Below are 25235 nucleotides of genomic sequence, written 5' to 3' on the forward strand. Positions count from 1 at the left end.
CATGCTCCTCATGATTTTATAAATCTCTGTTAGGTCACCCCTCAACCTCTAAAATTCCAGGGAAAATAGCCCCAGACTACTCAGTCTCTCCCTATAGCTCAAGCCCTCCAACCCTGGCAACATTCTTGGAAATCTTTTCTGAACCCTTTCAAGTTTCACACCATCATTCCTATAGCAGGAAGACCAGAACTGCACAAGAGTACTCCAAAAGTGGCCTCACCAACATTCTCTACAACCTCAACATAACGTCCCAATTCCTACACTCATTGGTCTGACCCTCAACTATAATGAGGGCTATGTCAGGTTCCAAGTGGTCGATGGTCATAGGGAACTCCCTAGTCAGGGGCACAGATTGACATTTGTGTAGCTGTGTTGCCTCCCTCGTACCGGGAACAAGAATGTCTCAGAGAGGGCGCAGAATATTCTCAAAGGGGAGAGTAACCAGGAGGAGGTCATTGTACACATTGGTCCCAACACAGGAAGAGAAAGGACCGAGGTTCAGAAGAGAGAATTTAGGAAATTAGGCAGGAGGTTTAAAAAGTAGGTCATTAAGGGCAGTAATATCTGGATTACCCCAGGTGCCATGTGCTAGTGAGAATAGGAATAGGAGAATAGAGCAGATGAATGCGTGGCTGAGGAGCTGGTGCTGGGGGCAGCAATTCGCATTTTTTGATCATTGCAATCTCTTCTAGAGTAGAAGTGACCTGTATAAGAAGGACAGGTTGCAGGGGAATCAATATCCTGCTGGGGAGATTTGCTAGTGCTACTCAGGAAACGTTAAGCTAGTAATGGGGGTGGGGAACCCAAACAGATAGTGAGAAAAGAGATAAGTCTGAGGATGGTACAGTTGAGAAAAGGAGAGAGGCAAATAGTCAAGGCAGGCAAACAACAAGATAAGACTGATAAATTTAAAATGCATTTATTTCAATGCAAGAGGCCTGAGAGCTAAGGCAGATGAACTCAGGGCATGATTAGGAACATGGGATTGGGATATCACAGCTATTACAGAAACATGGCTCAGGAAAGGACATGACTGGCAGCTTAATGTTCTAAGGTATAGATACTATAGGAAGGACAAAAAGGGGATCAAGAGAGGAGGAGGGAGTGGTGTTTTTGTTCAGGGATAACATTATGGCTATGCTTAGGGAGGATATTCCTGGGAGTACATCAGTGAAGTTATTTGGGTGGAACTGAGAAATACGAAAGGGATGATCACCTTACTGGGACTGTACAATAAATCCCATAATAGTCAGCCAAATATTGAGAAGCAAATGTGTGAAGAGATCTCAGATATCTGTAAGAATGAAAGGGTTATATGGTAGGGGCCTTTAACTTTCCAAACATTGACTGGGGCTGCCACTGTGTTTAGGATTTGGATGCAGAGGAATTTGTTAAGTGCATACTGGAAAATTGTCTTATTCAGTATGTAAATATACTCACTACAGAAGGAGCAAAACTTGACCTTCTCTTGGGAAGTAAGGCAGGGCAAGTGACAGAGATGTCAGTGGGGGGAGCATTTTAGGGCCAGTGATCATAATTCTATTAGTTTTAAAATAGTTATGGAAAAGGATAGACCTGATCTAAAAGTTAAAGTTCTAAATTAGAGTAAGGTCAATTTTGACAGTATTAGGCAAGTCAAAGGGGGAGGCTATATGCAGGTAAAGGGACAGTTGGAAAGTGCGAGGCCTTCAAAAATGAGATAATGTGAGTCCAGGGGCAATATGTTCCTGTCAGAGTTTTAGGCAAGGCTGGTAGGTGCAGGGAATGCTGGATGACTAGCGAAATTGAGGCTCTCGTCAAGAAAAAGAAGGAGACATACAGCAGGTATAGACAGCTGGGATTGAGTGAATCCCTCGAGAAGTATAAGGGCAGTAGGAGTATACTCAAGAGGGAAACCAGGATGGGACATCAGGTATGTTTTGCAAATAGGGTCAAGGAGAATCCAGAAAGATTCTACAACTACATTATGGAAAAAAGAGTAATTAGGGAGAGAATAAGGCCCCTTAAAGATCAAAAAGGCCATCTATGTGTGAACTGCAGGAGATGGGTAAGATACTAAGTGAGTGTTTCGCTTCAGTATTTACTGTGGAAAAGGATATGGAACGTAGCAAACTTGGAGAAATAAATAGTGATATCTTGAAAAGTGTCCATATCAAAGAGGAGGAGATGCTAAATGTCCTAACATGCACAAAGGTGGACAAATCCTTGGGACCTGATCAGGTGTATCCTAGAACTTTGCGAGAAGCTAGAAGAGTGATTGCCGAGCCCCTTGCTGAGAAATTTGTATCAGTGAAAACTACAGATGAGGTGCGAGAAGACTGGAGGGTGGCTAATGTGGTGCTATTATTTAAGGAAGTGGTAAGGAAAAGCCAGGGAACAACGGACTGGTGAGCCTGACATCAGTGGTGGATAAGTTGTTGGAGGGGCAGGATTTACATGTATTTGAAAAGGCAAGGACTGATTAGGGATAGTCAACATGGCTTAGTGCATGGGAAGTCATGTCTCACTAACTTTATTGAGATTTTTGAAGAAGTGACAAAGAAGGTTGATGAAGGTAGAGTGGTGGATTTTGTCTATATGGACTTCAGCAAAGCGTTCCACAAGGTTCCAAATGGTAGACTGGTTAGCAAGATTCGATCACATGGAATCCAGGGGTGCTAGCCATTTGGATACACAATTGATTTGAAAGTAGGAGACAGGATGGCGATGGAGGGTTGTTTCTTGGACTGGAGGCCTCTGACCAGCAGCGTGCTACAAGGATTGGTGCTAGGTCCAATGCTTTTTATCATTTATATAAATGATTTGGATGTGAATACAGGAGGAACGGTTAGTAAGTTTGCAGATGACACCAAAATTTGACAGTGAAGAAGGTTACCTCAGAGTACACGGGACCTTGATCAGATGGGCCAATGGGCCGAGGAGCAAAAGATGCAGTTTAATTTAGATCAATGTGAGGTGTGCATTTTAGGAAGACAATTCAGGACAGGACTTATACACTTAATTGCACGGTCCTAGGGAGTGTTGCCAAACAACCAGACCTTGGGAATCCCCTATCAACAATCTGGGGATTGCCATTGACCAGAAACTCAACTGGACTCAGCATATAAATATTGTGGCTAAAGAACAAGTCAGAGTCTAGGAACACTGAGACAAGTAACTCACCGCCTGACTCCCAAAACCTATCTGAAACAACTGCATAGAGGCCGATATCCCGTCACGAAGTCGCATTTTATTTACACATGCAGTGTGTATGGACTCTGACCAGCTAGCTCACAGCCAGTCCCTACAGTGAGGAGATTCTCTGACACTCCTGTTTATATCTTTCAGCCAGGGCTCCCAACTTAACAGCCCCTGGCCTTGGCTAACAGCCCCAATCAGGGTTCTCATATGAAATGAGATCCACCTGGCCAACCTTGTTTCAATCACTACACTATTCATCATTTACGAGGCACAGGTTAGGAGTGTGATGGAATACTTCCCACTTGTCTGGATGATTGCAGCTCGAACAATGCTCAAGCAGCTTGACACCATCCAAGCCGAAGCAGCCGCTTGATTGGCAACACATCCACAAACATTTTACTCCCTCCACTACTGATGCTCAGTAGCTGCAAAATGTACTATCTACAAGACATATGCAGAAATTCACCAAAGATCTTTAGATAGCACCTTGCAAACACCAAACTCTGCCATCCAGAAGGTAAAGGCAGTTGATAAATGGGATACCACAGCATGCAAATTTCCGCCCAAGCTACTCACCTTCCTGACGTGGAAATATATTGTCATTCTTTCAGTGTCGCTGGGTCAAAATCCTGGAATTTCCTCCCTAACAGCATTCTCATGGACTGCAGAGGTTCAAGAAGGCAGCTCATCGTCACCTTCTCAAGTGCGACTAGGGATGGGCAATAAATGCCAGTGATGCCCATGTCCCATGAGTGAATAAATAAAAAAGAAACCTTGCGTCCCATGAGTGAATAAATAAAAAAGAAACCTTTCAACATCTTAAAACAATCCACAGCCAATGAAGTAGAGTAGCTGAGATAACAAGGTGTAGAGCTGGATGAACACAGCAGGCCAAGCAGCATCAGAGGAGCAGGAAGGCTGACGTTTCGGGCCTAGACCCTTCTTCGGAAATGGGGGAGGGGAAGGAGATTCTGAAATAAATAGTGAGAGAGGGGGAGGTGGATAGAAGATGGATAGAGGAGAAGATAGGTGGAGAGGAGACAGACAGGTCAAAGGGGCGGGGATGGAGCCAGTAACGGTGAGTGTAGGTGGGGAGGTAGGGAGGAGATAGGTCAGTCCAGGGAGGACGGACAGGTCAAGGGGGTGGGATGAGGTTGGTAGGTAGGAGATGGGGGTAGCTGTTGTAATGTAGGAAATATGGTAGCTAATTTATGCACAGCCGATTCCCACAAATATTGAAATGAAAAAGTCTGTTTTTGTGAGGTTGATGGAGGGAAAAATATTGGCCAGAACACCAAGGATAACTCCCCTCTTCTTCATTGTAATAGTGCCATGGATTCTTTTAAATTCAGTTGAAATAGCAGATGGGACTTTATTTGAGCATCATTTTGGAAAGATGGCACCTCTGACAGTGAAATGCTTTCTCAGTTTTACACAGGTGTGTCAGCATTGATTTCTGTGCTTAAGCCCTACAGTTGAATTTAAACACAGAACCTTGTGTTCCCAGGGTGTACTTGCAGAGCTGAGAAATATTCTGTACCTGCACTTATGACACAAGTAAGCATTAAGACTTAGCTGTGCAAGCAGTAACTAGCTAGATTGAACATGACAAAATTTCCTTTCGATTGCTATCTCAAACATCATACTTTGTTTTATCAGTTGAGGCCAAGACACATTTTCATTACAGTGCTGCTCAACAGAGCCATTCTGTAACCTGTATTTCAATCATAATCGAAATTCAATAACTAGCTACATCGGACCAGGAACAGTATTAATGGTCAAAACGCAAAAGAAGTTTGATCTTAATTTTACTTTATTCACAGGTGTTGCCACAGTTATCTTTAAGGAAATTGGAGACAGAAAAACATGTTGAACTAGGGCATAGTCTTTTTTAACAAAACTTAATCTTGATACATTTTGAAAGAAAATGCTCCCCTTTTTTGGTTATCCCCACTGAGATCTTTAATGATGCCTTGTAGTTTGGTACAAAGTCACAGATGTAATTGCTTCTTTGCCTGTGGGTGTTCGTCTAACAAAGGAAAGGCTTTTCTCCGCCCAATAAACAACAGGTGTTGCTTTTCTTGATTAAAGCAAAAAATGATGAAAGGAAGTAAAATATCACTGAACAAAATGACCACACCATAATTAAATTTATGTCTTTGACCCTTCAAATGACAGCTAATTAAAGAACCAAGGCTAACTGTTATGCTGAAACGTACTGCATTCCTGTCAAACTTCTTTCCTTTAAATAGGACTGTAAATCTGCAACATAGTTCACAGAAACTCAAAAATTACGGCAAAAAAGGAGGACATATCACTAATCAAGTTTAGGCCCACTGTTTCAAAGAGAAATGCAGTTAGTCCCACTCTTCTGCTCTTTCCTTATTGCCCTACAAATTTTTCTCCTTCAACGACTTACCTAGTTCACTCTGAAAGCTACTATTTAATCTGGTTCCACTGCCCCCTCAGGTAGTGCAGTATAAACCCTAACCATTCATTACATAAAAGGTTCTTTCTCATGCTGCCTTCTAAACTGTAGCAGCCAGAGTTGCACAAAACACTCCAGATGGGGTTGGACTAATATTTTGTGAAAACCATAAGAACTGCGGATGCTGTAAATCAGGCACAAAAACAAAGTTGCTGGAAAAGCTCAGCAGGTCTGGCAGCAGATGTGAAGGAAAAAACAGAGTTAATGTTTTGGGTCCAGTGACCCTACCTCAGAACTTGTCTGGATGACTGCAGCTCCAACAACGCTCAAGCAGCTTGATACCATTCAGGACAAAGCAGCCCGCTTGTTTGGCAACACCTCCACAAGCATTCACTCCCTTCACTACTGATGCTCAGTAGCTGCAAAATGAAGGGTCACTGGACCCGAAACGTTAACTCTGTTTTTTCCTTCACAGATACTGCCAGACCTGCTGAGCTTTTCCAGCAACTTTGCTTTTGTAGTATTTTGTGAAGTCTGAATATATTTTCTTGGCTTTTGTACTATAAGATCACAAGACAATAAGATTTAGTAGCAACAGTAGTGCATTCAGCAATTCATGTCCATTCTGCCATTCAATGAAATCATGGCTGATCTGATAATCCCCAACTCCATATTACTACCATCTCTCCATAAATTTCAATTCCCTTCCTGATTAAAGATCTGCCTATCTGAGCCTTCAATATACGTAACGACACAGCCTCTATAGCCCTCTATGGTAAAGAACTCCACAAATTCGCTACGCTCTGAGACAAGAAATTCTTCTTTATCTCTGTTCTATTTGGATTGATCCTTACTCTGATATTATGCCCTCTGGTCCTAGACTCTCCCAAAAGGAGAAGCAACTTCTTCACATCAAAAAAAAATACTGTGGTTGCTGAAAATCTGAAGCAAAGAGACAAAATACTGGAGAAACTCAGCAAGTCTGGCAGCATCTATGGAGACAGAATAGTTCTGAATAAGTCATATAGCACTTGAAATGTTAACACTATTTCTCTCTCCACAGATGCTACTAGACCTGCTGAGTTTCTCCAGCATTTTCTGTGTTTATTTCTATCTGCATCTACCCAGTCATTTCTCCTAAGAATTTCATAATTTTCAATAAGGTCACCCTGAATTTTTCTAAACTCTAAAAAGTCAGGACCTACTTAATCAACTTCTCTTTATGAGACAATCTCTCCATAGCTAGGATCAAGCTTCTCTGGGCTGTTTCAAATACCTGACTTTTTACTTCAGTAAGATAATCAAACTGTTCACAGGATTCAACATGTGGTTTAACCAGTGCCATTTATAGTATTAGCAAGACTTACCTAGTTTTATATACCATTCCCTTTGTAATAAAAGCCGACATTCCATTTGCCTTCTCTATGACCTGCTGAACTTGCATGCTAGATTTTGGTTATTTATGCACAATGACTCCCAAATCCCTCTGTGCTGTAACTCTACAGCTGTATTTATAAGATCAGGATCCCATATGTTTTACTAATAATTTTCTTAAACTATCTTGCCACCTTCAAAGATTTGTGCACAGAAATCTCAGGTTTCTCTGTTTTTGCACCTCCTCTAAACTGTGCCATTTTAAAAAAAGACATATTAATTTATATGCTGCCTTTTACATCTATCAGACATCATAAATTTCTTTACAGTGAACAAAAACTTCTGAAGTTTAATCACTATTGTAATGTAGGAAAAGACTCCAATTTACGCACAGTAAACTCCTATAAATAGCAAAGCAAGATTGACCAGAAAATTTGTTCTTTCCGTGATATTGACTGAAGAATAAGTGTTGAACAACTCTTCTGTTCTTTGAAATAGCGCCATAGCATCTTTTACATGCTTCTGAGAAAGCAGACAGGACTTTGGTTTAATGTCTCAGTTGAAAAATTTAGTTTGTATTGTCTTTCCTCATTCTTCATAATAAAACATGTCATCTTACACTTTCCTGTGTTGAATTCCATTTGCCATTTGTCCTCATCCAGCCTGTTTATGCCTACTCAAAGTTAATTACTATCTTTCTCACTTTTAACTACCATCCCACATTTTGTCATTTTCACACAAATTTTGAAATTGTCTCTTGGGCCTCAAGTCGCTAAGTCATTATTACTATACATCAACATTGAAATCTTTGAAAAATAAATTTAAATTACTATTTGAAAATAAATCATCTCTGTCTCATGCTTACTTATTTTTTCCCTGTTTTGGGGATCTCTTCACCACATACTACTCTTGACAAAAGGAAAATAAAGGAATATTTATAAAGGAATATATATAAAGGAATGTTTTTCATTTTCTCAGGACACACAAAATCACATCACAGCATTAAAATAAATAGCATTTGTGTTGGTCATGTTTATTGAGGAGTAAATATTAGCTAGGACTTGGGGGGAAACAGCTGTTTTAATATTGCCAGCAAATATTTTCTGTCCACCTGAATCAATACCTGGTGAATAGTGCATCCAGAAATGCAGCACTCCATGAGTAGGGCAATGAGGTGTCAAATAGATTACAGTCTATACTTAAAATTTCTGGGGTGGAAATTGAACAAAGTATATTCAGAGTCAGATGCAAAACTGGGATCATTGAGCCAAGCTGACACTCAACAGTATAGGGAGATTATCCGTTCTCAGTCTCTATTAATTGTTTTGAGCCACTTTCTAATGTTAGTCATCTTTGATGTACCAATTACAGATTTTGGCTCTCAGAAATATCAGGTATGAATTTTTAACACGCCAGAAGTCCAAAGTTTCACTGGTCTTATCAGCTATTGTTAAAAATAGTTTGCTCCTGTTCTATGTTGTAAAGTATATGCCAGTCAGTTTAATTTCTCTAAACACATTACAAGAACAACTGAATTGTCCTCATTGACCACTTGAAACAATACAGACAACAGCACCATGTAGAAAACACTGCTCTTCAACATCCATCACTAAGACAATTGTTTGACAATTTACCCAAGGACTATACCTCTGATAGTGAAATACCAAGAAACCTGTCAGCCTACTATAAGGTTCACAATCACAATCTTCTGATCCGAAAATCTTGAGTGCCACCAGGCAAACCAAGTTCCTCTTCACTAGGTTTTGATAACTAGGGGAATGTACATATTCCAAAGGTCTAGATTCCCTCCAACTCTATGGACCTTTTTGATAACAAATCTCACTGAAAGAAAATTTTGAGCGCTCTATATGCAGCCTACACATAATTGAAAGCTTTTTAATTCAAATTATCTGATATTTTAGTAATTTTAAGCACTGAACTCTCACATTCTTGTATTTCTATTTTTTGATTTGATTTGACTTATTTATTGCCACATATATCATGTTACAAAATACAGTGAAAAGTGTTGTATAATGTCGCCACTCTCTGGCGTCATTAAAAAAAACAGAAAAATAAACCGGAAAATAGAATATGAAAGCAGAAACATGAAGAAATAAAGAAAGTGTCCAACTTTACGGTCTTTCTTGTTAAGTGCTCCACCATGGGTCATCATCCTGGTGGCCAGGTATGAGTCCCTTTTGCCGCACTGCTGGAACAAAAGTCACAATTTTTTGCCGCCATCTTGCCTTTACCAATGTACCCAGGGCCATCTTGATTACACACTTTTATTACAAAACAGGATTTAAAAAGCAAGCAGAATAAAGGAATTAAAGCCAAACTGAATGAGAAAAGTCCAGATCTTAAAAGTGTTGTTTAAGTCTTATCTCCATGCAGGCATCTGGGCCAAGCCACAGCCTGGAGTCTTGGCAGGAGCTGACTGCTTGTTGCTGCTCTCGCTATCGCCACCGATCTCCTCCTGCTGCTGTTGCCACCTCCGATTTTATACCTACTGATGCTGCAGCTGGGTCCTGGAACATGCTTGGGCAGGGCTCGCTTGCAGCCTTGGATTGCCAGATCCCGGAACATGCTCGGACAGGCCCCACTCGCAACCTTGGATTGCCAGATCCTGGAACATGCTCGGGCAGGGCCTGCTCGCAGCCTTCGATCGCCAGATCCCTCACCGGATCGCAGAACATGCTTGCACAGGGCCCGCGCGCAGCCTCCGATCGCCAGATCCTTCGCCGGATCGCAGAACATGCTTGGGCAGGGCCCGCTCGCAGCCTCCGATCACCAGATCCCTTGCCGGATCCCAGTACATGCTTGGGCAGGGATCACTCACAGGCTCCGATTGCCGGGTCTTGTAACATGCTCGGGCAAAACCCATCACCAATGCATCACTGAAGCAAAAGACTTTTAAAAAAAGGGGGGGAAAAAGCAAAAGCAAAAACAAGAAAAAAGAAAGAAATGCAGATGGAAGCGACACGAGCTCAGGAGCTCAAACGCAACACTGCTACTCCGCTGCTATCTTCAAGAAGAGGAGGAGATTAATATCCCTACATTCAAATTACTTGGTAATTTAATTCAATTATTGAATGCATGACCATCATCATTGGCATAGCCAAGAGAGGCTGCAAACTGTAATTTTGTCCCTATCTGTAATATAAAAAAAAATGCATATGTACTGAATTTATCCCCTGTCCACGACATTATGGATAAGTGCCAAAGTGACATTTATGGAATAAGGCAGTTTGCAAGTGCCTAACCTAGATTAAAGACCACTCACAATGACAGAATTGACATTGAACTCACAATTTTGGATGTTACAGATGACTTAACTCATCATAACAATTCTCATAGACACAGGTTTCTTCATCGTCTTGGTTAAGAATGATGTTTACGTTATTCTGAATGATAAATTTAAAAATGATTTCCTTACTCTCCCTGATAGTACATTAAAAATAATCTTTGACAATTAACTAAAATATGATATCTGAAGTATACAGCCTGGAAATCATGCTGTGATATTATCCTGTGAACACTTAATGCATTCATATCGAATTTCCTTGTCTGATATTTTATTGGCAGTGTTAACAATATCGCACAGTGTAATTTCCAGGTTTACGAACTTTTTTTTTCCACATTATTCACGTGGCTCCTTACGCTGACACCCAGAATAAGTATCTTCACTCATATCAAGCTACTAATCCACCACAATATCATAGGGTTAGCCTGTCAGGTTCATAGCAGACATTTAAAAGAATTGTACATATTGTCATATAATTGCAAAATATATCAACATAAATCATTTAAAGAGAAAAATTACTTCCTGTTTATACATATATATATCAATTATTACAATAATGTCTTGGCGGTATACATAGTTACCATTCTTCCTGTTGTCTTCAAATAATACATTCAACTGAGACCTTATCTACAGTCTCAAATATGTAAAAGATCTTATGACACTATCTGAAGATCAGCAAAGTTCTAAAATGAGCAGTGTCCTCCCCTGTGTCCCAGCTAATATTTAACCTTCAAAAGGCAGTGACATAGTAGTAATGTCACTGGATTAATAATCCAGAACTTCAGGTCAATGGTTTGGGCATATGGGTTCAAATCCTGCCATGGCAGATGTTGAAATTTAAAGTCAACAAAAATCTGGAATTAAACGTTAGCCTAATGGTGACCATGACTGTTGTGAAAAAAAGAATGGCTCACTAATCTGAAAGGGAAGGAAATCATATTCTTACCTGGTTTAGCCAAGATTCCAGACCGACAATGTGATCGACTCTTAACTACTCATTGAAATGGCCCCAGAAGCCACTCAAATCAAAGGGCAACCAGGGATGGGCAATAAATACTGGCCTAGCCAGCAATGCTATATTCCACGAACAAATAAAAATCAGAAAAATTAAAACCAGATTCAATAGTCATTATCTTGGTGTACCTGGCTTTAGCTGGCTAATTTTGGCTGCTGTATTTCTCTTCATGTCAAAAAATGAGAGCAAATGAAGGAGAGCTCAGGTCAAACAGATGTTGATAGAAACAAAAAACAAAAATCAGCACATTAGGAAATCCTACAATACAACAACTAACATTACAAAAGTACTATACTATCAGTGAATTACTTTGGAGCTACATAAATGCAAATCACTTTTCAACACAAATGCTTTTCATTTTCATTGCAACCTTTTCCATTGTTGCTTTTCATTTTCTTAATGCAGGTTTTCCGATTGTGCTCATTTTTTTTGTTTCAATCAATTTATGTTTGTCCTCAGCTCTCTCTCCTCATTTTGTTCCACTTGTTGATCTGAAGGCCAAATTAAATAGAAAGACCGGCATTTTTAGAGAGTCAGTACTCAGGAAATTCAAGTAGGACACGTTACACTATTGAGAGTGACAGAATGAATTCCAAGTGAAAGAAGTAAGAATGGCAGCACAGTCAAATTCCTTGACCAATCAGGATCTTCAGTGCGAGGAAATCAGTACTGTGATGTCAGCCAGACAAACTAAAAATGGCTCAGCCACTGGACTGATTATGGGTTTGCCTCCTGACTGTCTGGACCAATCATCTTCACCACACTAATCACACTTTTGCTTTCCTCATTCACACCACACCGTGCTCTTCATGTTGCGGTCACATACACCAACCATTGATGCATCATTGCCAATGCCTTTCTGAAGCATGTATCCCAGACTTTTCTGTTGACACCAAGATGGTCCCAATAACCCAATAAAACTCTAACAAGCTACTGGCCTGCCTTCCACATGAAGTCACCACTGAGGGGCACATGTTGTAGCTGAACTTCTGCACTAAGCTGCCACAATGCAACAAAAACTGGTGCATTGCTGTTCTCCAGCTGGGTTTGGGTAATAGCAAAGGGCAGAAGAAGCTGTAAGACTGAGTATTCAGAGACTGACCTATGAAATGCATTTGAGACATGGTCTGACTTTGATAAATTTAGAAAGCAGGATAAATATTCTATTGAAGAATATATCATAGGATTTAAGAGGCTATATACAAGACTGAAAAGTTCTATTTGGAGATTTCTAACTTAGTGCTTGCCTTTAAGTTGTTAGACTGTGCCAAGGTGCTGCATATGAATATACTCCCAAGGTGGAATATTACAGGGCCCTGAATGATACAGGCTATTTAAAGAAAGGAGATAAGATCACTATTTAGGATTAAGAAGTAACAGGTGGTGACTATTAATTGTCTGAGCACTTATCTAAGAAGGGAGGGAGGGTCTCTTATGGCACAATGGTATTGTTCTTACCTCTGAAAGAGAAGGCCTTGGCTGAAGTCACAGCTGGTCCAGAGGTGTGTAATAACATCTCTGAACAAATTGATATAGAAAATCTCATAGCTATAGGGACAAGGGTTCTTGTGGTATAGTGGTATCATCCATACCTTTGAGTCAGGAGACATGGGTTCAAGTCCCACTGCTCCAGAGGACAGTCATAACACATCTGAACAGGTTGATTGTAAATGTTTATATTGTGCCTCAGTAGCTCACTAATGAGAAAAATGATCATATTTATAGGCATTGGGACTCTTGTCACACAGTGGTAATGCCTCTACTAGGAAGCATAGGTTCAAGTCCAATCTGCCCAAGAGATATTTAATAACATCTTTGAACAGATTGATTAGAAAATATTCGTATACATAGACAGCAGCTGTAACACTAAGGTTTGGAAGGACTATAAAACTGAGTCATCAAATAGTCTACCTGCAAAGGAAGGTGTCTTGCTTTCTGTCTCACCACCTGGCTTGGATCCAAAAAGTCAGGAATTATGCAGAGGTAAAGTTGAGGCATCAGAGAGAGTACACAGACCTCCCAATAACTCATCTAGATTCAAACAGTACCTGCCTCACAAGTGGCAGAGTCTGCAATCACATACTGAAATTATCAGTCATTTCAAAACCCTTGCAAATAGACAGGAAGTCATTCATCCCTAAATCTAAAGGACTGACTATGAGGAAGAGTCAACTCAGGCCAGCCATGAGGTGGATAGAGTAAAGTCTTTCTGACACTTGAAAATATTTGGTTGGTATAAAGTCAAATGTTGGTTCTGTTGCTACTGCTGATAGCCTTGGAAGTCCATCTCAGATAAAGGTGAAGTGGAGGAAGAAATTTTAAAAAAAATTAAAATTGCATAATAAAAGTCAGGAGGTACATATCGAAAGATGAACAAACAAAGCATCATGTAGTTGGGAAGGAAAAGCCTCTATTAAATATTAGAAATTTACTTTGTAAGAAACCTAGATTACAGAGTTTGCATGTACTTGCAGTTTATTTGTAATAAGTTGCTAAATAAAGCAATGTGTTTTGAAACTGAAAGGTAAAACACCCTTTAATTTCCTGCTTGATGTGTTACTGAAAACGTGATAAGTAAGAATGTAAAGCCTCTGCTTATATATTTTACATTTCTTATGACTGATCTCTTCTTAACATGATTTTATCTTGCAGATCAGCTGGGCTGATTAAAATAGGAAGCTGAAGCCGGCATTATCATCATCAAGTGGAGCTGAACACGATACTTTCTTTCCAGCTAATATCACAATGTTAAATCATAGGCATTAGCTATTCTTGCCTTGTTTTTCTTTCTTTGGTTTCTTTTCTTCTCCTGAGGCATTAGTTCAGTTTGTATAAAAGGTAAATAATTCCTTGAATGCTAGAATATATCCAGCACCACTCTTCATCTGTGAACTTGGAGACTGAGTGTAAACTGTCACCACTGAAGAAACAGTGGTATTACATCTGACCTCAACCTATTCCTCCTCCAACACTGAAATATTTCCACTTTCTCATGGAGATTACTAGGTAACAATCAGAAGTGGGAACCTGAAAGCTAATTATTAGCCTCCCTATCCAGGGATAGTGATACAATTATATACCACTTCTTCATTGTCCCAAATAAACTGGTTCAGTTCGCCAATCAAGATTTTCCTAATTTATACACGACAGATGCTGCATTTATCACAGAGTGCATTTAATAGCATTTTTAAAAATTTATTCTGTTCTGTACAGCTGTGACTTTGGTGAGAGTTTATTGTTGTAGATTCACTTTTGACTCCAGCTCATTGATGATTACATGGTTCTTGTTTTGTCTCTGGAACACCCCACACTATAGGTTACTGAATTAATGTGAAAAATGTAAATTGTTTTCGAAGAGTTTTGTAAACACCTATCGCATTTTTCAAGCTGTGTCTACACTGCATACACAAAGGAAGACCTGTCCTAGAACTTATTATTCAGAATGCCGCCACCACCCCCCCACCTGAATCACTACCAAATAATTAATAAAATGCACATTTGGTTCAGTGAGAACACTATTGTCTCAGACTCAGAAGATGCTGCGTAAAACCCAACTCAGGGGTTTGAGTACATAATCTTCCCCAGTGCTTTATAAATATGGTAGTATTATCCTATTCAGATATTATCTTCTGCATGAAATGCTAAACCAAAACACTCTCTCCTAAACAAAAAAGATTCCATGACATGATTTAAAGAAGTGCAAGGGCAGTTCTTCACGTCCCCTGACCAACATTGTTTTGTTTACTTTTTATTAATGATTTCTGTTAAAACAAGGCATTTATTAATTTGTTTCATTGCTGTTTGTGGGATCTAACTGTCTGCAAAATGCCTCATGTTCCAAATTACAATCATTACAATGAAAAGTTCTTACTTGAATCCAAACCACTTTGGGATGTCCCACGGCTGGAAAAACACTACATATACAGGTAGAAAAAGGTTGAACTAGCACTGTGTGCAAATGTACCAGACATCCCTTGTAAATGTCATGGCCGTTAACTTTTTAATGTTTGATGTGAGCATTCATAAACTTCAAAGGGAAATGATATGTCTACACCTAGAGTGTGGAATGTTCCAGAGACAGAACAAGAACCATGCAATCATCAATGAGCTGGAGCCAAAAGTGAATTTACAACAATAAACTCTAACTAAAATCATTGCTGTTAGGAACAAAGTAATTTTATCAAAATGCTGTCATTGTTCTAAAGCTGATGTTGTCCTGTGGAAGCAGCCTTCCATCTTGTGAAATGACAGTTTGAGACATAGTGGTCAACAGTTTAATTCTTCACCAAATGTGGTTGTTACTTGCAAGGCCAGCTTTTGTTGCCTATCCCTATTTGCTCTCGAGAAAGCGTGGTAGGGTATCTCCTGAACCAACGTAGTCCATGTGAACTCTGTATTAAGCATGGCTGGTATGACTCAGTTGTCCCACTCCGGTATGGTACTCCCGGCCACAAAGAAAAGACATTGGCTGATAAGGCGCAAGGTTGTTGCTCTCTGTTTTTACGGGGCTCTCTTCTTGGCCAGCTGAACTTTTTGTTTCTGCTCACCTCTTCCAAAAATCAGCTTCCAGATTGTCTCCCAGTTGTAAATGTCAATATCTGCTATCTTCATGTTCCCAGTTGTAAGTGTGGATAATCTGTTATCTTCATATCTCACTTACTGTTGTCCTTGTAGCACAGGTATGGACATTCAGGTGAACGTGATCCAAAAGCAAGTTAACCATTCAGAAGATCACTGGATATATAACCAGCAGCTTTCCCATACCCATCTAAGTTAAAAGCTTTGTTAAACTGAAGGTTCAATTTTAGCTCTGTGGTGTCTACAGCTTTCTTGGGGCCAGTGTTCTCCTTGTGTACAACAGTGTTGCACTGTATGGAGTAAGAAATTATCTTGGGCAGAAACAAAAAACTGTATTGGATTTTCTGCCCTTGTCCATATCTGTGCTGTACTTAACGGTAAGGTCTGGGAAGTGCTGCTGAACAAAGAGACCTTGGAGTGCAGGTTCATAGTTCCTTGAAAGTGGAGTAGCAGGTAGGTAGGATAGCGAAGAAGGTATTTGGTATGCTTGTCTTTATTGGTCAGCGCATTGAGCACAGGATGTGGGAGGTAATGTTGCAGCTGTACAGGACATTGGTTTGGCCACTTTTGGAGTATTGTGTGCAATTCTGGTCTCCCTCCTATAGGAAGGATATTGCGAAACTTGAAAGGGTTCAGAAAAGATTTACAAGGATGTTGCTAGGGTTGGAAGGTTGGGCTATAGGGAGAGGCTGAATAGCCTGGGGTATTTTCCCTGGAGCATCGGAGGCTGAGGGGTTTATAAAATCATGAGGGGCACAGATAAGGTAAATAGGCAAGGTCTTTTCCCTGGAGTGGGGGAATCCAAAACTAGACGGCATAGGTTTAAGGTGAGAGGGGGAGGATATAAAAGTTGCCCCTACGAGACAACATTTTCATGCAGAGGGTGGTGCTTGTATGGAATGAGCTGCCAGAGGACGTGGTGGGGGCTGGTATGATCAACAACATTTAAAAGACATCCGGATGGGTACATGTTTAGGAAGAGTTTAGAGGGATATGGGCCAAATGTTGGCAAATGGGACTAGGTTTGTATAGGATATCTGGTCAGCATGGATGAGTTGGACTGAAGGGTCTGTTTCTGTGCTGTATATCTCTATTGATAATACCAACTTCCAGAAATGCTTGGAGGGAAACAGAACGGGAAGATTTGCATCCAAACATAGCAGGAAGATTCGCATATAGAGGACAAAAAGCACAGGGATGCAACTTCCTTTCTCTAAGGGATGGAAGCTCTACTTACAAGTGCAGTGACATGGCTGCTGGGGGCAATGGTTCATATAAATCTCACAAAAGATCATTCTATTAATTACTGATGTCTATTGCATAAACACATTTCAAAGCTAGTCGAAAAGGCAAACAAGTGGTGTTGAAAGAGTCACGATTCTTTTATTATCACCAGCCACAAAATTCAAAATACCTATAGTAATGAGAATAAAAATAAGCCATTTAGCCCCTCCAGTTAGATTACTTGTGGTTATTATTAAGCAACCTGTTTGGTCATATGATGACACACCTCCTGGCCTGGTGGGATGACCTTATAGAGATTTATAAATTCATTAGGGGCATAGTTAAGGTGAATAGCAAGGTCTTTTCCCCAGAGTAAGGGAGTCCAAAACTATAAAGCATAGGTTAAAAGTGAGAGCGGAAAGATTTAAAAGGGACCTGAGAGGCAACTATTTTCTCACAGAAGGTGTTGTGTATATGCCATAAGCTTCCAGTGGAAGTGGTAGAGACCAGTATAATTACATCATTTGAAGGACATTTGGACAGGTACATGGATAGGAAAAGTTTAGAGGGATATGGGCCAAATGCAGGCAAATGGGACTAGTTCAGTTTGGGAAACCGAGTCAGCATGGATGAGTTGGGCTGAAGGACATGTTTCTGTGCTGTTTGACTCTATTCTTTAATAGACGTGGCACACTACCACTATGCTACAAGAACCCACAGAAAACATGTAAACTGCGCTTAGTTTCAACTCTGAAACTAACAGCTCCTCTGTGGTATTGCTCACGACAAGTCAGAGACTCATCCAGTTTTTCCTCAGATGCATGAAGGATGCCCAGCTGTAGATAATAACACCCCTCCTTACCACCCTTTTAAAAACTTCTTTCTAAAAAAGGCACTGCCCAGCCCCACCTGGCTGTCAACGGTAACCATCCTATGGCATGGGCAGTATATTATTTAGGCCAACAAGCTTGTTAACAAGCCTCACTGACCTATAATTATTCATTATGGCAGGCAGGCTGGCTGTTTTGGAATTCATCCACTTGGCATATTATGGGATTGAGCTTGCGGCTGGGTGGGAAGGTGGGCTAGCCAAGCTGGAACATGCATAGTGGGTGCACATAAAATCTATTCCAAAAAATGTGTCCTTGAGTGTCTGTAGCATGCGTTTTGACCATCTTGAACAATACCAGGTCATCAGGTAAAACCACACTAGTCTACTAAAGGAAATATAATGGCCAGAACACTGAAGAAACAACCAGCTCATTAGTGCAAAAGTGCCAAAAGTAACAGATTGTAGGAGAACAAACAATATAAGTCAAAGGTGAGTCATGCAGTTGGAACCTGAAGCAAACAAATCTAAACAATATTTTTAATCCAACAAGGGAGCATCAACATATACAATTACCACTTGCTGACAAGCAAAGTGTCTGTACCATTTGTGATAACTGATATGCACATCAACACAGCACTTTGAGCTGTAATCACCACAGGCAGATGCGTTGTTTGATATGGAAAATGGTTCAGGGTTAACCACTGTGCGTAACCCTTGGTATCGCTCACCCACCCACTGTCCAACCTCACTATCTATCAACTAATGAATCTTCATCTGCAAATACATTGGCCATGGAAATCCAGAATGAATGAGCTGTGTCATCCTGGTAATATGCTCCACTTAAGCACAAGAGTAAACAAATTTCCCCAATGTCAGTGAGTGCTTGGGCATTAGCAATTTGTAGTGATTGATTGTGAAGAAGTTATTGCTGTGAAATAGATGTGTAACACAGGCTTTTATCAATCTGAGTGACAAAGCAGGCAGTACCCTATTTACAGATCCTAGCTGAATAAAGTGACATCAGGCACTCCTCCTGTTTAAATGACAAATCAGTGGTTTATGGTGCCAAGAGTATTTTAATCTGGTGACTCTTTCAATGAAAACGGGAAAATAAATTTGAACCTCGGCAATATTGGCCATATGGCAAAACAAGGCTTAAAGCTAAAGCAAATGGCATTAAAAGCAAGGGCAAATAGATGCAATGTGTTTGGATAAGAAGCATTTTAATCATAATCCCTGATTAAATATCAGTGCTTTCAAAGCCAATAACATACTGATAGCAATTGATGCTCAAAATTAAATATTAACCCTGTTTAGTTACTCCAGAGAGCCCAGGCTTTCAATTTTGCCATCAATTTACTTGATTAAGTAGGACTTTAGAAGGGACACACAATTAATTACCTATACCATACAGTCATATCAAAGGCTATAGATACAGCTTCACGATATGTTGTCCTATTTCACTGTATTTAGATAATAAAAGTAGAGGTGAACTAATACACCCTTAAATCTATTTACTCAGTGCTTTTCACAAATCACCATTGCCCAAAATCCTTACAGGAAAAGATTCCCAATGATTATTGCAGTGGAATTACTGCTTAGCTTAAAGCAGCAAGGGAGCAATCAATAATACTATAACTATATTGGCATGATTCCAGCTGACGGTAATAATGAACAATTCAGATGATTCATGATTAAAATCTGACATTTTGGTTATCTTGATGGTTAGTCACTGAACATATTCAGTCACTCAACATATTCACAAAAAACTGCCAATGTACTTTTAATAAAAGAACACAAGATAATAAGATATAGGCACAGGAGCAAACTTTATTCTACAAAAGACCATAAGATATAAGAGCAGTATTAGGCCATTTACCCCACCGAGTCTGTGTTGCCATTCAGTCATGGGTGATATGTTTCTCAACACTATTCTTCTGTCTGCTCCCTGTAACCCTTGATCCCCTTACCAATCAAGAATCTACCTACTTCTGTCTTACATACACTCAATGACTTGGCCTCTACAGTGCTCTGCAGCAATGAGTTCCACAGATTAACCACCTTCTGACTGAAGAAATTCCTCCTCATCTCAGTTCTAAAGGGTTGCCCTTTTACTTTGAGGCTGTGCCCTCGGGTACTAGTCTCCCCTATTAGTGGAAAAATCCTCCCCACGATCATTCTATCCAGATCTCTCAGTATTCTGTAAATTTCACTCAGATCCCCTCTCATCCTTCTAAACTTCATTAAGTACAGACCCAGAGTCCTCAAATCCTCCACACATGAGACACCCTTCATACCCGGAATTATCCTTGTAAACCTCTTCCAGATCCCCTCCAATGCCAGCAAATCTTCCCTTAATTATGGGACCCAAAACTGCTCAGAATATTCCAAATGCAGCCTGACCAGAGCCTTATACCGCCTCATTAGTACATCTCTGCTCTTGTTTTCTAGCCCTCTTGAAATGATTGCCAACATTGCTTTTGCCTTAACCGTCAACTGAACCTGCACATGAACCTGAAGAGAATCCTGAACTAAGACTCCCAAGTTCCTTTGCACTTCAAATTTCTGAAGCATTTCCCCTTTTAGAACATAGTTTTTATCTCTATTCTTCCTACCAAGGTACATAACCTCACATTTTCCCACATTGTATTTCATCTGCTACTTCCTTGACCACTCTCCTAGCCTGTCCAAATCCTTCTGCAGCTTCCCCACTTCCCAACTTGTCCCTCCAATTATTTGTGTCATTTGCAAACTTAGCAACAATGCCCTCAGTTCCTCTGCCCAATCATTAATGTATAACATAGATAGTTGAGGTTCCAACACTAACTCCTACGGAACTCCACAAGTCATTGGCTGCCATCTTGACAAAGACTGCTTTATCCTGTGACTCCTTTATCCTGACTCTCTGCTATCTGCCAGTCAGCCAATCCTCTATCCATGCCAATATCTTGCTCCTAACACCTCTTATTTTAGTTAGCAGTCTTCTGTAAGCCACGTTGTCCTTCAAAGGCCTTCTGGAAATCAAAGTAGATCACATCCACTGGCTCTCCTTTGTCTAACTTGCTCATTTCCTCCTCAAAGAATTCTAAGAGATTTTTCAGGCATGACCTCCCATTGACGAAGCCGTGCTTACTTAGTCTAATTTTACTGTGCACTTCCAAGTACTCTGCAATCTCATCCTTAATAATGCGCTCTAAAATCTTACCAACTTCTAACCAACCTATAGTTTCCTGTCTTCTGTTTCCCTCCCTTCTTAAACAGGGGTGTTACCTTTGTCCTCTTCTTGTCCCTGGTACCCTCCCTGACTTCAGTGATTCCTGAAATATCACTGCCAATGTCTTTACAATTTCCTCAGAAATTGTAAAGTATCTAAGGTTTTAGAGTTCAGAACTCTGGGGTGTTGTCCATCTGGTCCAAATAATTTATTCACCTTTAGATCTTTCAGCTATCCCATCACCTTCTCTTTAATGATGGCCACTACACTCACCCCTGCTCTCTGCCTCTCTTAGAAGTTCTGGTATGCTGCTAATGTCTTCCACTGTGAAAACTGATGCAAAGTATGTATTCAGTTCCTCTGCCATTTCTTTGTTCCCATTACAAATTCTCCAGCCTCATTTTCCAGTGGTCCAATGTCCACTCGTGCCTTGCTTACCTTTCAGATATCTTTTAAAAAATCTTGCAATCTTCTTTTATGTTACTAGCTAGCTCATTCTCATATTTCATCTTCTCACCACTTATTGTTTTTTTTGGTATTGTCAGCTGATTTTTAAAGGTTTCCCAATCCTCAACTCTACCCCCATAGATTCTACGCCTTCTGATCCTATATCACTTCTTGGTATTCATTTAATTTGATTTCTTACTAATAAGGCAATCTTATTAGTATTAGATGGACAGAGCCTGTCTATCTGCCTGTTCTTTTGATAGAAAGGGGCAAAACAAAGACTGGCAACTCAGAAAGCTCTTATCATAGACATCATAGAAACAGAACATGGGAGCAGGAGTTGGCCATTTGTCACTTCAAGACTGTTCCCATTCAATGTGATCATAGCTGATTATTCAACTCAGTACCCTGTTTCCAATTTTTCCCATACCTTTTGATCCATTTACCTCTAAGAACTATAACTAACTCCCTTTTGAAAACAGTCAATGTTTACATTCAACTGCTTTCCGTGGCAGAGATTTCAAAGGTTCACTATTCTTTGGGTGAAGAAGTTCCTCATCTCAGTCCTAAATGGCCTAACCAGATCCTTAAACTGTGATCCCTTGTTCTGGGTCCCTTGATCATCAGGAAAATCTTTCCTGTACTAATTCTGTGCAGTCCTGTTAGAACTTTATAAGTTTCTCGGAGATCTCCCCTCATTCTTCTAAACTCACGTGAACTGATCCAGTCTCTCTTCATACATCAGTCTTGCCATCTCATCAAAAAAGATTCAACCCTTTTCCAGCAATACACCTTACAGGCACGCAATCAGAGTGATGAATCATTATCTTTACTTGAAAAATTTTTACACAGTTGTCAAGGTCACAGTGTTACCTTTCAGTGACTTTCTGCAGGTTCACTAGTTGTGTTGTTGGGCTAAATAGGCTTTAGCTGTTGTTACTTAATGCTCAAAGGTAATGATTATTGTTGAAGGAACTACCTAAAGAAAATAATACTCACATATCTATGGGTCTTAAAGGCATCTAGTGGACCACTTGTGCACACTTTGTCTCCTTCTAGACCAATCACTCGTTTGCAAATATTCATTTTGGGATTATTGGGACTTTTAGCAATTACCACATCACCTCTGTGGACAAAATTCCAAGTGAGATTAGAGGAAATATATATAAACAGAAAAATTACTGATTTAAAGATTCTGATACTTGTAATTTCGTGGCCACTTACTTTTCAATGCGATAAAACTGTCGACTGAGTTTCTCAGAGATAATTACATCATAGGTCTTAATTGTAGGCTCCATGGAAGGACCGGAACACTGCAAATGAAGGAAAATACATTGCTGACTTTTAAGCAAATATATTGAACATATTTAAGCAAGCATGTTGAAAAATCTTTCCTGGAGCCACCGACAAAAACATTGGTTCGGAAATTTCTGCTGTCTTTGGGATAATAGTATTCAAACTTCGAAAGTATTCCATTGAAATTTCAATTAAAGATGTTTTTTGATTGAAAGAACAAAATTGCCATTATTTTTCCTTTTCACTCTCCAATGACAAACATCCCATTTTTGATTTATAAGACATGAGATTGAGACACAATCTCATTCAATCATTTAAAAAATTCCAATTGGGTTTGATAGGTTGATGCAGTAAATATGCTTTAGAACTAGAACTTTCGATCTAGAACCAGGCAACATAGTCACGGAAAAAAACATATGCCATTTGGGACATAGGAGTTAAAAGTAGGCCATTCATTCTGCTTTTCCATTCCAGACTATGGCCAATTATTCACACTATCTCCAATTCCCTCATTGTCATTCGTTTCTAGAAATCTAACAATCTATATCTTGAACATAACTGAGCTTCCACATCTTTCTGAAATAGAGAATTCCATATCCTCTGAGCGCAGAAATTCTTCATCATCTCATTCCTAGTGGAATTCTCTTTATTCTGAAACTGGGTCTTCTGGTTCTAAAACTGCAGCCAGGGAAAGCTTCACTTCTGCACGTACACTTTCAGCCCTTAAAGAATTTTATAAGTTTCAATTAGATCATATCTTATTTTCTAAAACTCTAGAGAATTCAGGCCCAGGCTTTTCCATCTCTCCTCATTGGATAGTTCCACCAACCCTGGAATTAGTTTGGTGAACCTCTGCTGCAGTTCCCCTATGAAAATATATCCTTCCTTCAATAAAAGTCAAAATCTGCACATACCCAATTCTCTAGGTGATGTCTCACCTAGGTTCTATACAATTGAGGCAAGACATCTTTACTCCTGTACTCAAATCTTCTTATGATAAAGGCCAACATACTATTTTCTTTCCTAACTGTTTGCATGTTAACTTTCATGGACTTATGAACAAGAACATAGAAGTCCCTTGGATATTAACATTTTCCAGAGTCTCATCATTTAAGAAATACTCTGCACTTCCCTTCCTCTGACCAAAAATGTTTCCCTCACACTTATCCACATTATATTCCATCCGACATGTACTCGTCTCCTCACTCAATCTGACCAAATCCTCTTGAAACCTCTTTGCACCCTCCTCACATACCATATTTCGAATTTGTTTTTGGTCATTGGTAAACTTAGAAGTATTACATTCGAACCGCAAATCCAAATCGTTGACATGGATTATAAACAGATGGGACCAAGTATTGATTCTTTTAGTACCGATTAGTCACATTTTGAGAATTTGTTTATTTTCTGTAACTTATCCTCAACCCATGCCAGTACAGTTACCTTCAACTCCATATGTTTACTAATCTCTGGTGGTACCATTTCAAACTCTTTCTGAAAATCCAATTTCACCACCTTTAATGGCTCCACTTAATCTATTCTATCATGCTCAAAAATCTCCAACACGTTTGTCAAATATATGATTTCCCTTTCATAAATCTGTGTTGACAATGCCCAATCAGGTCATCATTTTCTGTGTCAACCAGGTGCAGAGCTGGATGAACACAGCAGGCCAAGCAGCATCATAGGAGCAGAAAGGCTGACGTTTCGGGCCCAGACCCTTCATCAGAAATGGGGGAGGGGAAGGGGGTTCTGAAATAAATAGGGAGAGAGGGGGAGGTGGATAGAAGATGGATAGAGGAGAGGATAGGTGGAGAGGAAACAGACAGGTCGAAGAGGCGGGGATGGAGCCAGTAAAGGTGAGTGTAGGTGGGGAGTTAGGAAGGGGATAGGTCAGTCCAGGGAGGACGGACAGGTCAAGGGGGTGGGATGAGGTTAGTACGTAGGAGATGGGGGTGCGGCTTGAGGTGGGAGGAGGGGATAGGTGGGAGGAAGAACAGGTTAGGGAGGCGGGGACGAGCTGGACTGGTTTTGGGATGCGGTAGGGGGAGGGGAGATTTTGAAGCAGGAAGTGCTACACCTGCCCCCATACCTCCTCCCTCACCCCCATCCCAGGCCCCAAGAAGACTTTCCACATCAAGCAGATGTTCACCTGCACATCTGCCAATGTGGTATACTGCATCCGCTGTACCCATTGTGGCCTCCTCTACATCGGGGAAACCAAGCGGAGGCTCGGGGACCGTTTTGCAGAACACCTACGCTCGGTTCGCAATAAACAACTGCACCTCCCAGTCGCGAACCATTTCAACTCCCCCTCCCATTCCTCAGACGACATGTCCATCC

The 25235-nt window shown here is 40.3% G+C and overlaps 1 protein-coding gene across 1 annotated transcript in view; it reads right to left on the reverse strand.

Moving 5' to 3' along the window:
• immp1l (inner mitochondrial membrane peptidase subunit 1) overlaps window positions 1-25235 on the reverse strand; it is a 219522-nt gene that overhangs the window by 107341 nt on the left and 86946 nt on the right. The window contains exons 3-4 of the mRNA XM_048607352.1: window positions 22821-22909; window positions 22596-22722 (exon numbers count right to left, since the gene is read on the reverse strand). Coding sequence (XP_048463309.1) covers window positions 22596-22722; window positions 22821-22909 — 216 coding nt within the window. The remainder of the gene's footprint in view (window positions 1-22595; window positions 22723-22820; window positions 22910-25235) is intronic.

This window comes from Rhincodon typus, chromosome 17 (genome assembly GCF_021869965.1).
Source record: "Rhincodon typus isolate 14 chromosome 17, sRhiTyp1.1, whole genome shotgun sequence".
In the NCBI taxonomy this organism is placed as follows: domain Eukaryota; kingdom Metazoa; phylum Chordata; class Chondrichthyes; order Orectolobiformes; family Rhincodontidae; genus Rhincodon; species Rhincodon typus.